We start from the raw sequence: 15259 nt of genomic DNA, 5'->3' as shown, positions 1-15259 counted from the left end.
GTGTGTGTGTGTGTGTGTGTGTGTGTGTGTGTGTGTGTGTGTGTGTGTGAGTCATCCTTCGTGTCTGTTTCATCACACCAAGGAGGAAAGTTTGACTTCAACTCCTGCAGAGGGAATTTGAGCCTGGATCAGATATTCATCATTTATGAGTGATCCTAGATATTCAGATCATTCTAGAAGCCTCCTCAAAGGCTTTTAAAGGAGCGTTCTTTGTGTAAACATTTTAAATGGACTCGATCTGCATGCATATTGTGCTAAACCTCCTGTAATGGAGTCTAAACTAATGTGTCCTTTTAGAGCTGAGTCCATGAATCATCAGTGATTAAACTCCAAATAATGAGCCTCATGTCTCATCCCTCCTCATTATGCACACACAGCAGCAGAATGCATCTATTGTAAAAAGCCAAAGAAGAATATCAATCAGCAGAGAGGCCGACCTTATCTCCCACATCCATGTGAGCTTCAGTGGAAACGTCTGCCTCCAAAATGTCATCACTGCACAAAATGTCACGCTGCCTGAAAGTAACTTTGTCTACTTTAAACATCCTGTAGCAGCCGCTCCCCCGACGCCACACACACACACCTGCAGTGAATTCAATGTTTACAAAGAAACTAAACACCAAAAATCTGCTGCCTAAGCAGGTTGGCTGCTGATGTTTGCAGATCAGATCTTGTGGTTAAATTGCCAATTGACAGCACAAGGCTACTGTGCTGCAGCGGACCCTGACCTTTGACCTTGCTGTGAGCAATAGGGCAAGACCAATCAGGGGTTAGGGAATTATAATGATCTATTTTGCATTCTTTCATATGAAACTAAGAAGGGCACCAATGTTTTAGTGTTACTATGATAACAAACTTGTAGAGTTCCTGAAAAAGGCCCATGTGTACGTTTTAAAAACATTTCTCTCTCATTCTAAAAACATTCCTGGCCGAGTGAGTATTGTGTTTTACTTGTGTTATTTTAGCGTGTGTGGAATCCTCTCACTGTGCTTTGAAATCCTCTTTGTATAAACAGACAGAGTTGAACTGAGGCGTCCCGACACAAACACTGTCCTGGAGAGCCCTCTGTTGGAGAGAAGAGGCATTGCAGGTCCAAGTTGATGTTTCCTGAACTGTAGGCCTCTGTGACATTAAGGAGGATCTTGATGTCACTATGACATCATCTCAGTTTCCTCCTCAGAACAAAATGTGTTCACAAAGCGTTTTGAAACGTAGAGATTTATTTCATGCTAAAGCAAAAACTCTGTAAGAAAAGAAAAACAGTAATAAATCCAAACAAATCAGCGGCGATACAGAGACAAGAGAGGAAGAACTCAAGTTCAGATAGAAAACTCTGTGGAGTGATTGAATAGATTCTTATCTCAACATTTGAATACAGAGCAGAGTGAATAGTTCAGCTCTGACTGTGTTTGATGTGTGGGATTGATTAGATAGATAAGAGATTGATTCAGTGTATTTTTAGACATAGATCCTTCAGTTATGATACTTTGAAGTAGAATCATCAGTAGTTTGTGCACAAATGTTCTAATGATTCTAAAGACTGAAGCATGAGCCCAAAGTCGCCTCTTAGTGTCCGGGCCTCATCTGTACTCTGTGCCATCCCTGGACAGCAGATATTAGAAATCTCCCCTTTCTCTGAAGCCTACAATGACGTCATCATTGCAAACCTCAGGCCTTTCCCCCCCCCGGCTCTCATTTGTTTATCTAGAATCTCACAATATCATAAAATATAAGATTTGATTTTCTACAAAAAGGTTTCATGCTTACAGATCAACTTGAAACACAGAACATTGATCGTTTCAAGCCTTTCCAAAGATCTGGCCCAAGGTGGAGAAGTGCTAAAAACACACACACACACCACACACACAAGCTTATGACACTTGGCATGTCAATACACAACCTGCTGCCGCTTCTCTGCAGCACACATCGTTTGCCACCTCAAGAAACACACTTTGGTTTCCTGAGGTTCAACACACACACGCACACGCACACACACACACACACAGTTATAAACCCTCAGTAGTAAGCACATAGAGAATAAATGATACTGTAACATCAGAGTGCATCACGACACCACCAGCTCAACACACAATAGAAAGCCTGCACCTACATTCAACCAGCTGCTTGGAACAAACAACAAATCACCGCTATTAAATATCTTCTATATTTTCTTTCTTAGCATGTAAAACGTGGCTGGAGCCGATCTTGTGCTTGTAGCGTTAGTGCAGTGCAGTGCATGGAGGTAAACACACTCCGTTTAAGAGTTTACCCCTTATTTCATTTGCAGAATTGTGTTCACACACCTTTTCAGGCTTAGAGACGTCTTGAGGAGAGGGAGGAAATAAATGCACAGTACAACTGAGCTGATGATTGTATAAGTAAACACAAAAAAAGTCTAAATGAAGCTGTGGCAAATGTCTAAACAGAAATGTGGAGTGGCACCAAGTGTGTGTGAGCAGCTTCCTGTGGCTGAGGATCAAAGCACCGCAGCCACTCTGAACAACTCTGGAACTTTCCTCTGTTTCACGCCCAGCAGATTCACTGTTACTTCTTTATTTCAAAATAAATAAGTAAGTAACCGTGTCTGGATGAGCGATGGTAAAGAAAGTCACGCAGCAATAAAGAGACAAGATGGAGGAGGACACTGAAGAGGGAACGAGAGGCAGCCAGGGCAACCGTCCCAAAAAAGATGTCCGGAGCCTGGCAGAGCCACGTCCCCACTGCAAAATCTGTTCAAAGGAGCAGAGGATGGCCCGACTCCCTCCCTCCCTCCCTCCCTCCCTCCATGCTCCCTGTGAGCGTCCCCCCATCTGCTGAGAGCAGATAGAGCCCAGCGCGTAACAAACACCCGCCCAGGGGATAAGACCCTGGGCTGAGGCCCGATGTGTGTTTGAATCCAGCTGTGTGGCTTCGTCTCAGACTCACACACACACACACACACTCACTGTATATGCTGTATATATATATATATATATACTGTGTATAAACATAAACACAAAGCTCATTAAAGAAGACGAGCCAAGCAGAGGAGACAATTATCAGAAGTCAAAAGCCATCTGCCATAAATGTAGTGAGTGTGTGTGTGTGTGTGTGTGTGTGTGTGTGTGTGTGGCCCTTTCACTTCTGAGAGCAAAGTAACCAGGCTAAACTACAATGCGCAGTTCATACTTTAGATCCTTGCTCACACGTTGCTGCTGATTGAAGCCTCACTTCTTGGTGACAGTGTTTTGTAAATTCAAGGCGGAAATTGAGAATTTTACTCAAAACCCGGAGCCCAAACGTCTCAACAGGTAGATTCAAACCTTACCTCAGGTGGAGTGGAAGGACATCATCAGTGTGAAGCAGCGGTGCTACACCTGTGCAGTCTAGAACTATCTTAGCAGCGTTAACATCCTTATTATCCCTGTCAATCAAATCTGACCGCAACTCTCTGACACATTCAGTTGATTCAAGAATGTCACAGGACTGAAGTTCTGACGGTGTGAAGGCGATTTTGCAAACACTCGAGCGTGATTCTTTGGTACATTCAGTAAGACAGATGAGGAGCTGTGCTGCAGGACGAAGGGGCAGGCCGGCGTTATGAATACCTGAGAAAGAGAAGAAGAAGAAGAAGAAGAGGGGGAAGAAGATGCATGGGGAGAAGGCGCAGAGATGAAGGAAGTGGGCTAAGACGTTAAACAGAGACTCTTTGATCCAAGACTCAGCACTTCTCCTCACATTACATTCAATTACATCATCTTTACCTTTCTCCCCCCCCCCCCCCCTCTCTGATCCAGCCCACACATAAAAGAAGAGGGAAATATGCAAACCCGGGGCTTTTCCCCCCCTCTGTCTTTAGAAGTGTGAGTGTTCTATGAAAAGCCTTTAGGTGGTGATACACACAAATGTACACACACACACACACACCATCTGTGTCGTTCTCTGTGGGACTCGTTTCAAGCCGGCGTTCAACTTTTTCTAGCACCAGCTGATGAAGTCTCATTAAGGCCAGCTTTGTTTGGTGTGGGCTTGTCTCCACGGCAACAGCTCGCCGGCAGAGTTTGGTCTTGACGGGACCGTCGGCCACACTTTGCGGTGGCGGGACGTGTCTGTGTGTTTTTGGTTTGGAGAGTGTGTGTGGAGCGGCGGAGGCTCTGTTGCAGTCGTTAGGGTGGAAACAGGAGGAGCTCGTTTGGTTTGAAGCCTGCGGTGTTTAGAAGAGAACACCTCTGCTTCAACCTGGAGCCCTCTGATGTGTGTGTGTCTCAGAGAATAGGCACACACACGCACACACACACATTCCTGTACCACTATGCAGCATCGTAGCATCAGAAGAACTTGTCATCGATGCGGAAGTGTGGCCTGGTGACATCGTCGGGGTTGAGGAAGACAGATATGGATTTCCCAGGGTTCTCAGTGACGAGCTGCTGCAGCCGCTGAGCCAACTTGTCTTCCGATGGCGAGATGATGCCGTTGGCCGCGTGATGCCCGGGGGAGCTGTGGCCGTTGGTGCTCGCCATGGCCTCTTTCTTAAGGTGGCCCACCTGCTGGGCTTGGTCCACAGCCGCCCCCAGGTGCTCGCTCGGATCCGAGCGGATGTGGGCCAGTTTCCTCGCCACCAGCAGAGCCTGGCTGTCAGTCAGGTGCTCCAACATGTTGCACTGGGGCAGGAAGTAATTTGGGCAGTTCTTCCCCAGGATGCAGTGAGCCAGGTCATCCAGAAGACCCAGAAGGAGGCGGCCAGGAGTGTCCGAGTCAGGGCTGGAAAGGTAGGCGGAAGGCAGGCGGTCACAGGCCCAGAAGAGCAGCGTGCGGAGATGATAGAGGCTGAGGCCGGTGCGGGGCCGGGCCAGGATACGAGACAGCACAGCTCGGGCCGCCTGGAACGCCTGAGCCATGGGGAAGGGGATGCACTTTTTCAACTGAACCTGGTGAGGACAGAGACACAGGACGGCTCTCAGGACTGAGCTGAGGTGCAACAGGAAGGAACACATGCAAAGTGACCCCCTTTCCCATTGAGCTTAAAAAACTAAACTTCTGAGAGACAAGAGGAGCGAAAGCCTCACCTCACTGCGGGAGAAGGCCAGCCTCCACTCCCTCTCGGGCCGCCCGCCCAGCGGGGAGCAGCAGGGCAGCAGGTAGAACCCAGATATGGCCTCCTCCTCTGTGATTTTGCCGTCCCAGAAGTGATTGGCCGTCAGCCAGCCCTGGGCCACGGCGGGCCAGCCCCTAAAGGAGACCACGGGCAGCAGGTCGTACAGCACCCGGCTGGAGCCTGCCTACAGGGAGAACGGCAGAAGGACATTACATCATCATTTACCCAGGCCTGAATCTCTTTCCCCTTTAACGAGACTGAGGGCAGAGTCGTTTTCTTCACAATGGTTTAAAAAGGTAAAAGACACATTTACAGACGGCAATCTGCTGCAATATTGATTGGATCTCCCAGACGGACACTTTGAGATCAGGGCAGGAGAGTTCAGCAGGCTCACATTCCTTATGGACATGTTGAGTCAGAGCACCGTGGTTACAGCATCACTCTGTCTGGTCTCTACCTGGAGGATGATGGTAGTCAGGGGTCCGTTCCTCTCCAGGCGGTCCGGGGTGGGGATGCCTCTCTGCGGGCAGCGCCTCAGCTCCTCCACCGCCTCACTCACCACCCCCCAGAACCAGTCTGTGACCAGGGTGGGGGAGAAGTACGACCCGTCCAGAGAGTGAGGAGAGCCCAGGGACAGCATGGAGCCTTTCCCTGATGAAGAGGGGATGAAGGAAGAGAGTTTGAAATTTGGTTTCACACAATTAGAGAACCACTGACAAACAGCTGTGTTATGATTGCACAATCAAACAGCAGCAGCGGCGGCAATGACAGCTTTCAATGTTTCCAGCTGCACGTCTGCACTCCTTCAGTCACCTTTCTGGATGTTCTGCCGTTCTGTAATGTTTATACTACATGTGGACTGTGGCCATAGCTGCTTAGCTCTGGGTAGTTCAAACTTCAGAACCTCAAAACTTCACATACACCATCTGTTCACCGCACCAAGATGTGAGGCAATGGATAACAACTCTTTCTTTAGAGATAGTTTGGGTCCGTCTCTCAGCTTAAAGCCCTTTCTTAGTCTGGATCTGTAAACTTCTCTGTTATCCATCTCACCATCTAAACGAGTGCAGAGCCTCAGACCTCATCGGAGCTCCAAATATGAGATTAAAAACAAAACACTGGCATGGATACGTTCAGAATGAAAAGAAGACAGAAGACCCAACTGAATAAGGTCTAGGTTGACTGATGGTTATCACAGCGGCTGACTCACTACACTGGCGCCACCGGAGCTCACATCGCAGGGTAGATCGCTGCCTTGCTTCACTATCTTGCCTTGCTGGCTCCGGGGTAATCATTGATTCTGGATGCCTCATCTATTCCTTTTCTGTTTTGGAGATTATTAAACTTCCAGGATCTCCAGTTCCTTTCAAGTCTTTCCTTGTGTATTCACTGTGCAAATGACCTTTGACCTTGGTCTAAATATCCCATGCAGCTCTCCTCTCTTCTGCTTTCACAGAATTCCACCCAAAACCTTTCACTCTCTGCCCCTCCCTCCCTTTAAACTCCATCCATCCATTTGGTGTTCTCACATTGAAATCTCATCCTTTGACTCCTCCCTCATGACCCATTTCTCTCTTCGTTCTCGTCTTCCAATCTATTATTTCTCCTCATTAAAGGCTTTCTCATCATGCTCCCCATCAAACCTTTTGTCTCTTATTTCCTCCTTTTCCTCATAACCCCATCTCTCCTTCCCCTTCTCTCCTCTCCACTTTACCTCCCTCACCATTTGCCATCTCTTCCTTATTCTCAAGCTCAGTTCCCTTACCCATTTCACTCTTATGGTTTGAAATTTTGTCCTCGCAACAATGACTTCCCGCTTACCCATTTCTCCCTCTTCGTCTTCATCTTCTTCCTCAGCAGGTAGTCCATTCTCCTCCTGGCAGCAGATTCCCCAGCGGGACAGTGTGTTTGAGTCACAGAGGCGGAGGCTGAGCCAGGAGTGGCAGGGCGGGGAGTGCCTCATGTCCAAGGTGACTGGCTGATTGCGGTCGTGGAGCTTCAGGGCCGGCACCAGCAGAGTAAAGTCCAGGTCAAAGTCGGCCCCTTTGGCGTAGTCGCCCAAGTCCTCAGGGTTGAGGTCCAAGACACCTTCCCGGGCACCGCCTGAGAGCAGCAGGTACTCGTTGGCCACCGGGAGGCGCTGGTCCACCTTCTGGACCACGCCTAAAGGGGTAGGATTAGGGAGAGACAGGACAATCACTCACAAGCAACTTCAATCATATTCAGCACTCGGGCACGAAACGATTAATCTACAGATTATTTTTTCGATTAGTTGATTAATCAACAGATTTTTTATTACTCAATAAATATAACATAATTCTCCCCAAATAAACATCACACTTATCTCATTAATATTTGACACAACAGAGGATTCAAAAGAAGGAATTCTGATTTTAGTAGTAAACAGGTTAAATACAATAAAACCATGAAACAGGGAAAAAAGAGTTCAAGCCAAACTTCAAATGCCAGCATGTTCAACAATCATCCATCTAGTTACATTTCAGGCCTGGCTGTGCGGTCATTTACCAGAGTGCTGAGACGCATTTTTCACTTTCCTCTCTAAACTGTTTATAGGAGAAAACCCCAAGCCCCCAAATCCCTTTACGGCTACTTAACTGTGTTGTAAACCTCCGAGGCTCTGGGCCCGGGGGACCTGCAGCACCGGAATCAAGTAGATTAAGTTTTGCCATCTTAAGAGAGAAACCAAGAGAGGCTTGATCCTGTGGTTGGACCGCCCCAGTCTACAGCTAAGCACCAGGTGCCACAGGTCAAAGGTAAAGGTAAAGCATGGACACTTCAGTCCACTTTCATGCCATCATAGGGGAAAGATTGTGCGGAATTAATCTCGGGTATGAGTGCTGATCCCTCCTAGAGCCTGCAGGCAACTGAGACCGAGGCATCAGACCAAGCCGCCAGGCCACGGCTGGAGGCACACAGCCCCCAACAGGATTCCTGTCATCCAGCTAAATGGGCACGCAATCATGGCAACCGAATGATTGGTGCCGTTTTCATGTACAGACGTCACACATTTGTGCTCGTACGAGAGTGTGAGAGCCCAAATCTAGAGCAGTCTGAGGGGCACACGGAAATAGAACAATACGTCATGAGACTGCAAATGAGCAGCAGAGACTGACGTAGGAGTCAAAGTCAAAAGTGCTGATGGAAATTTCTCTGACGCATTGCTTTAAAGCAGAGCAAAAAAGAAAAGTATCTCATTTCTTAGCCACTGGGTGAGGAGGCGAGGATAAGTGGTAGGATGCCACACCGTGTCTCAAAAGAATCAGCTCATCCCTTTCTTCAAGCTCCATTCATTTCCTGATTGGAACAGTGCAGCTGCGTCTTCAGCTGGAGCCCTGCATGTGTGGCCTCCAGTGCACTCTACCCAGAATGCTGGATCTTCAAGGTTGAATACATTCATGTCATCTTGCAGTGGTTCCTGGAAGAGCGCGGCATGAAATATTCAGCACGTGTCATTTTGTGAAAGATTAAGATAAGTTCCTGTCCAATTCCTCGACAGATTTGTGATGATAACTTTTATACTAAGCACATAATGCTTAGTTTGATTGTGAACAGTGTGTGGAGGAAAACTCCTTTGTCCACATTAAACTCCAATACAGACAAACACACGTTTCTAGTTAGCAATTGATCCTCTGAACTTGAACACTGGCCGAAGGACTTTGAGGTCTTTTCCCAATCACAATCTACTTGTTCATCCAAACGCTCAAATCAACAGCTGGCTGCTGATTTACACGCACACACACTCTCAAAGTTTCTCAAAGACACCCGCCGGAAGACCCACACTAACTCATACAGCTGGAATAGAGACAGACTCACAACCATGGACCAAGACTAATCCTTTAAGAAACGCCTTTGCATGTAGATTTTCAATTAGAGGGACATTTGTTCACTTTCAGACTCGACTATATTAAGATGGATCATTAAACGCAATGCAATGTCATCACGCCATCCAAACTCACAACACAATGGACAGTCTAGCCATACATGTAAGTCTGAACTACTTGATTCAGGGCGTTTAGGCTTGCAGTTAACATCAGTGATAGAAATGTGAATGATTAACATAAAAGAACGACTCACCTGAGGAAGCAGATAATTAACCTTTAGCTGCGATCAAACAGCCTAAGTGCTGGAGTCCTTGAACTGACCTGCTCAACCGCATCGGGCTGGAAAAGGAAATCTGCAGTATGTGTGATCTGAATGTAAATTGATCATCTGAATCTGAATTATTTAGCGTTCATCTTCAGATAAGTGGGATTCCATAAACACACAGGAACATCGTCAAGTTTACAGCAGCGTTCCTGCCTGTACTCTGGATTTTAGAGTGCATGATTCCTGCTAAATCCCAGTGAATTAACAAATGTATCCTACTTCCACTGTAATAGCGGTTGTGCTTCAGGTCAGATGCTAATGTTCTGTATCCAAATGCATGTTCGTCAAGACAAGAATACTTCTGTCCTTCTTGAAGATCTTTTGAAGGTAACAGCATGAAAGGGAGGAAGAGCAGTCAGATTCCAACAAAGCCATCAAGTTTCCCCTTCTCTGATGTAGGTGTGTGTGCCTCCGACAGTCAACACGTTGGATTCTCTGAGATTCGTTCAAAAGCCTTTATTCCCACTGTATAAGAGGTAAATTGAACTCGCAACGACATAATTCACATTTTAATCTGCATACACACACACACACACAGTGAAAAATCCCCTGAAGCAGAGCAAAGGCGTCTTGGGTGAGACGTCCCTTCATCACAGACCTAACAGGGTGAGAACATTCAGCCTCACACACCTCCATATTGGATAGACTGTAGAAATAGCAATGTAAATCTCTGAAAATGGGATTCTTTCAAATACGGTGCAGCCTCCCTCATGTGCTGAGCTGCTGCTGCTTATTTGGAAGGCATGACAAGGTGACAGGGCGGAGGAAAAGCTAGTAATCGCATTCCTATACATTTAGTTTTAACCTTAATCCATCAGCTGGAAATAGATTAGAGATTTAGGAAGAAACATAAACAAAAGAACATCTCTGTGTTCGACCTGGAGAAACACCTGGACTGCTTTACAGCCCTTGTGACTGGCTTCATTAAGAGCTACATCCAGAATGTTCTCATCTAATCCCTGCTCAGGCTAAGCTCCGTCTCCACACAATGTGTTGGCTCTGTTTTATAAGTAACAACTACAGAATCAAAATCAATTCATTATTTTTGTTTTTTCAAGTGGTTTACAATGCCTTGCTTCAGTGAACCTTGGTTGAGCACAAGCTGGTCCACTTCACAAGCTTTGTTGGACATCCACTACCTCCCTTTGACCTTCCTTCATTTCAGAAATGAGCAATCTCTTCAAATAGGAGCAGAGAATCAACTTAAAAGCAATCTCATTCCCAAGGAAGCAATATACAATCCATTAAGAATGAATCTTGACTAATACAGCCTCAATACGCACTTCTTCCAGCCACTGTTCCCTGGCTAACAGCCGGATTAATACCAGACAATCCAGCCGCTGAAAGGTAAAGTCATTCTGCCAGCTTGCTGTTTATGAATTCACGTCCAGTCTGGAGATTAGCTCAGAATGGGCAGGAGACAGAGAAGAAGGAAGCCGAATGGATATGTTCCAATTTAAAGTGATTGGGTGGATGTCTCAGGTCACTGGGTCAGGGGTCTGTGTGTGTGTGTGTGCGTCTACGAGTGTTTAATAAAGACAACAGTGTAGGGAGGGGTGTTACTAAACCACCGAAAGACAAGGAAAGGACTCCAGCTCATCCCCAATAAATGACAGGCAGCTGGATGATGTAAGGGTTTGACAGCTCATGCTTCAACCAGGCATCATTCCCCACGTTCCAAAGCTCCAAAACTGTTTCCTTATTTTCCTCGCTTGTGTCTGTTCCTCACCACTACGTTCTCTCCCACTTAAGATGCATGGAAAATATATTAAGGGAACGATGCATGGAGAGAGGAAATGAGGTGCTATGTCTAATAAGAGACCTTGGCTGAGAGTCATCTGGAGTTTCCTCCATCAGCTATCCTCAGAAACACAGGAAACAGAATGTCCACAAAAGAAGAGGAACATAATAAAGTAAGAAATATATCCTCGTGCAAAAGTCAGAACTTTTACATTCCAGACAGGGGCAGAAGAAATATGAAGTCCTCCTCTACATCAATTAAGTATCCCATTAAGTAATAATGTGTAAGTAACTTGTAGTTTTATTCTGGGACTGGTTCCCAACACGGAGCACTGCAAGATCAGGAAAAAGCAAACAGCAGCCAGCAGTTTGATTGAAAATGTGAGCACCAATGCAGCATGCCAAGTCTTTCTGGCTTCAGAAATCACTCACACTGATTCCGTTTCGGTGACATTTTGAAGGTTCACCTCGCCTGTAGCTATTGGTAGAATATTGGAGTCCATGTATTTTGCTCACACAGCTTTGAATGGTCTTGGCAAGCAGAGGCAGCAGATGCAAATTCTTGGACAGGAGTTATGTTTTATTACACAGCAAAACAGCGTTAAGCACAGTTCAATCACTCTGAACGCCAGCAAGGTGAAACTAAGAAAATAAGTGGAAATGTAGCAACAGGCAGACCTACAACAGCAAATAAGGATCAAATCAGAATTAGTGTTAAGGTATTTTTAAGTGATTCAATTATTATACTGCTTTATCACAATACACAAGTTACCAGATGTCTTTCTAATTATTAAAGTCAGAGACAAACAAACTTCTACACAAGCCGCTCACAGCAATTAGCTCACCCTTCACCAATGACAAGGAAGCGACCGTGACCGTAGGTGGTGTGATGTCTGAGACTAATGGAGACCTTCATGCCTTTTCCCTTATAACTGCATATGGTTTACTCGTTTTGAATACTCGATAAGGACAAGAGACAAGCAGAGAATCAACTCTTTGTGTGTTCAAGTAGACACACACACACACACACACACACACACACACACACACTCTCTCCGACTTTTTTCCCTACCAGAACTATCACAGCAGGCACAGAAGAACAGGGTTTGAAAATACCAGCAAAACTCTTGGTGATTATGCCACCAAACGCAGACTCAGGCCCATTTCTCTGAGGCCATTCCTTTGCAATTGCTCTGGCAGACATGGAGTGAGATTGAGAGTGAGAGAATGAGAGCGAGAGAGAAGGAAAAAGCTAGGACAGAAGTAGGTTGAGAGGAGTAAAGGCAGAGCAGTAAAATAAATGACCAAAGGATTAAAGAGAGCGGCCAAAAATGCTTTGTTTCCAGCACAGTAGGACATATAAACGGAAAAACAACAGGGGAGAGCAGGGAGGGGGGAGAGTGCCACCTATTGGACAAACAAACGCACTTCATTTAGGACAGCCAGCACTACACTAATCTAACAGACTATTGGACAGTGAATATCAGCTGCGTCCATGTTTGAGCTTTGCCCTGCATATTTATCACACTTGGTGTTGTAACCATGGAGGTTATTTTGATTCAAATGCCTATCAGTGAAGTCTTATCAGTTGGGGATTGAGACATACAAAGTTTGGGAACAACTGTGATACAGAACATATTATCCTGTGTGTTTGAGTTACAAACATACCTAGCATGTTGAAGATGAAGTCCTTGGCTGTGTGGACTTCTAGGGCGGTCTGGTCTCCAAACTCCCCCTGTTCCAGTTGCACCAGCTCAGAGACCTGTGCTGACAACTGCTCCAGGGTAGCCCCGGAACGGAAGTCCACTTCAGTCAGCTTCTTGGCAGGAGCTGGAGAGCGGGGCCCCACCGCACTCATCAAGGACTCCATCTCTAGAGGGGAATGAGGAACGACTACAATATCATATCAGCCATATTTGGAGACATTTTAAGACATGTAACAATGTCCCCTGGAGGATTTAATGTTGCTGATTGAAGCTCCTCTGGCTTTAGTAGTTACAAAACAATTTCACAACTTGCTCCACAATTTTCTCTGCTACAATAATCCTTCTCTTGTTTTTATAAGCCTTCCTCAAATCACAAGACCTGGATGGACCATTTTATAACTGAAGTGAACTGAACATGCAGGTGAATTTCAAAAGGACCCATCATTGGTGTGAATGAGAATGAGTCATTTTCGATGAACTAAGGCCTGCAATGTTGAGAATACGATACGATGAGTCTGAAGCAGGATTAAGTCACTCTGCAAACATTAACTCAGGTTTGTCTGTCGTGTTTTGTACAACAACTTGACCGGGGCAAAGTTTTAGTTACTTGCACAAAGCTGAAGGATACTTGGTTTAAGTCATACGTTAAATATTTGCTTGAATTGGAATTAAAAACTGGGTGTAAAGTGAGCCATCGGCCACATTGCATTGATATGTCAGTGACCTAAATGGAACGCGCCTGTAGAAAGCAACATGGCCCACATTAATAAATGACTTTAGACTACTACCTTCGTTGACTTCGCCTTGCTAAACTGCATATGAGCTTCACTGTGCCGTCTGTGCTAAACACTATTTAAGCAGCTATTTACTGAAACAACTGTATCAAACGGTGTAATAATCCGAGGTTATCCCTGTTTAATGAACGTAAACAAAGCCTGTGAGGCGGAGTGACGTCATGACAGCTGTCCCTCCAAACGGGTTTAATTAGCGAGCTGCTCGTCGTGGCTAAGCTAGCTAATAGCCAAGCTAATTAGCCTGTATGCTGGGTGACAGCTAGATGATTAAACATGTTAAAACTCCGACAAATGGACGTTCCAGGGCGACATTAGAGGGGTTAATGTGGCGGCTACAGTATCGTAATGACAGAGCAGGTGACTTGCAGGGATTAGGTCGACCTGCTGCCTCTCTCTCACACACACACACACAAACACACACACTCCACTTCTTTCTTTAGCCAACACTAGCCAACTAGCTTCATCAAATTAGCTGGGTAGCTAGCGACCGTGACAAGTTGGACAGGGACAACACAAGCGCGCGCACACTAACACGCGCACAAACAACCACACGGACACGCACACACATACACACACACGCCCAGGCACATACATACACATACACACACACACACACACACACACACACACACACACACACACACACACACATGCGCTGAGATCAGGTCTCGTTAGCTCGTTACTGGCTATGAAGCGTTCACATTTACAAACACACACACCCTTTCCGCGAGCTGCCGTGATGGAGTGTCCTCGCTATCTGTCAGGTTCGCTGTTCTGATCCCTGCGCTGCTGGAAACCGATTTCTTCAGCTGTCATTTCCAACAGGTCCCAGGCGCCACCTTCCCCCTGGAAACAGCGTCTCAGGAATCACGGTCCGGCTCAAAGGATCCTGGGATACTGGCTGCTATGCGCCAGATCCCAACACCGTGAGGGCGGGATTGGAACGGAAAGAAAGTGAGAGGGAAAAAGAAGAAAAAGAGCGACAAAAGATGAGGGTATTACACAAAGAAGTGTCTGCTTTAATTTATGAGGATGGATCCAGAGCTATAAAGAGATAAAACTCTGTCTGTCTGTCTGTCTCTATCTCTATCTATCTATGTGAAGGTGTGCCGGGTTGCTAAAACTCCCAATTATACCTAAAATGACGAAAGAGTGACTTTAGTGTTTCTGCTTCAGCCCAAACCTGCCACCTGTGTCTTCACATCTTCCATGAGGTCAATCAAAAATAATAATTCACAAGTCACATGTTAAATATGTCAATAGAGAGCTTTTTCCTTATAAGGTGTGGTGTATAGAGTTCCCTTCCCTGGATTTAAAGTCTGTGGAATAACCTGTCAGACCTCTCTCCCTTAGCCAGCCCATCCAAGGATCGTTGTTCCCTCACACGCTGCACTCACTGACTGTGACTGTGAGGGAGCTCTGTATGTCCAGCGTCAATGATGCCTTACTGATTCTGTGGCATAAGTAGAATATAGTGTGTCAGGATAATACTGTACCAAACAGCACTTAATGAGGAGCAAGTTGAGGGAATGCACCACTCGTCTGCCAAATGAGGGGTAAGACACGACCCTGGGAGACAAAGTGACAGCAGAGGCACTCCACTAACTGAAGTAGGCTTTCCCTGAAGTTCACTTCAGTTTTCAAACTGCAACTTCCTTCCTCATACTAGCAAGGGGAATATACAAAAACACCCACAGCATCACCTTAGCCACAATATACAATAAAAGTTTATTGTTTACGGTGGTGCCTGGTGGTGTAATGCTAATGCTAATAAAAGG

General features: G+C 46.0%; 1 protein-coding gene across 1 annotated transcript; it reads right to left on the bottom strand.

Moving 5' to 3' along the window:
* Positions 1-1202: 1202 nt before the first annotated feature.
* Positions 1203-14386, bottom strand: tmem102 (transmembrane protein 102). The gene is made up of 6 exons (XM_076153626.1): positions 14201-14386; positions 12650-12853; positions 6896-7237; positions 5532-5725; positions 5046-5258; positions 1203-4907 (listed from the first exon to the last, which is right to left on the bottom strand). The coding sequence occupies exons 2-6, from the start codon at positions 12849-12851 to the stop codon at positions 4308-4310; spliced, it is 1551 nt and encodes a 516-aa protein (XP_076009741.1). The 5' UTR covers positions 12852-12853; positions 14201-14386; the 3' UTR covers positions 1203-4307.
* Positions 14387-15259: the final 873 nt, after the last annotated feature.

This window comes from Genypterus blacodes, unplaced genomic scaffold, assembly GCF_046128005.1.
Source record: "Genypterus blacodes isolate CSIRO-AG114 ecotype Tasmania unplaced genomic scaffold, CSIRO-AGI_Gbla_v1 ptg000001l_1, whole genome shotgun sequence".
Lineage (NCBI taxonomy): Eukaryota > Metazoa > Chordata > Actinopteri > Ophidiiformes > Ophidiidae > Genypterus > Genypterus blacodes.
The sequence above is the reverse complement of the archived record's forward strand: the minus strand, read 5'-3'. Positions and strand labels throughout refer to the sequence as shown.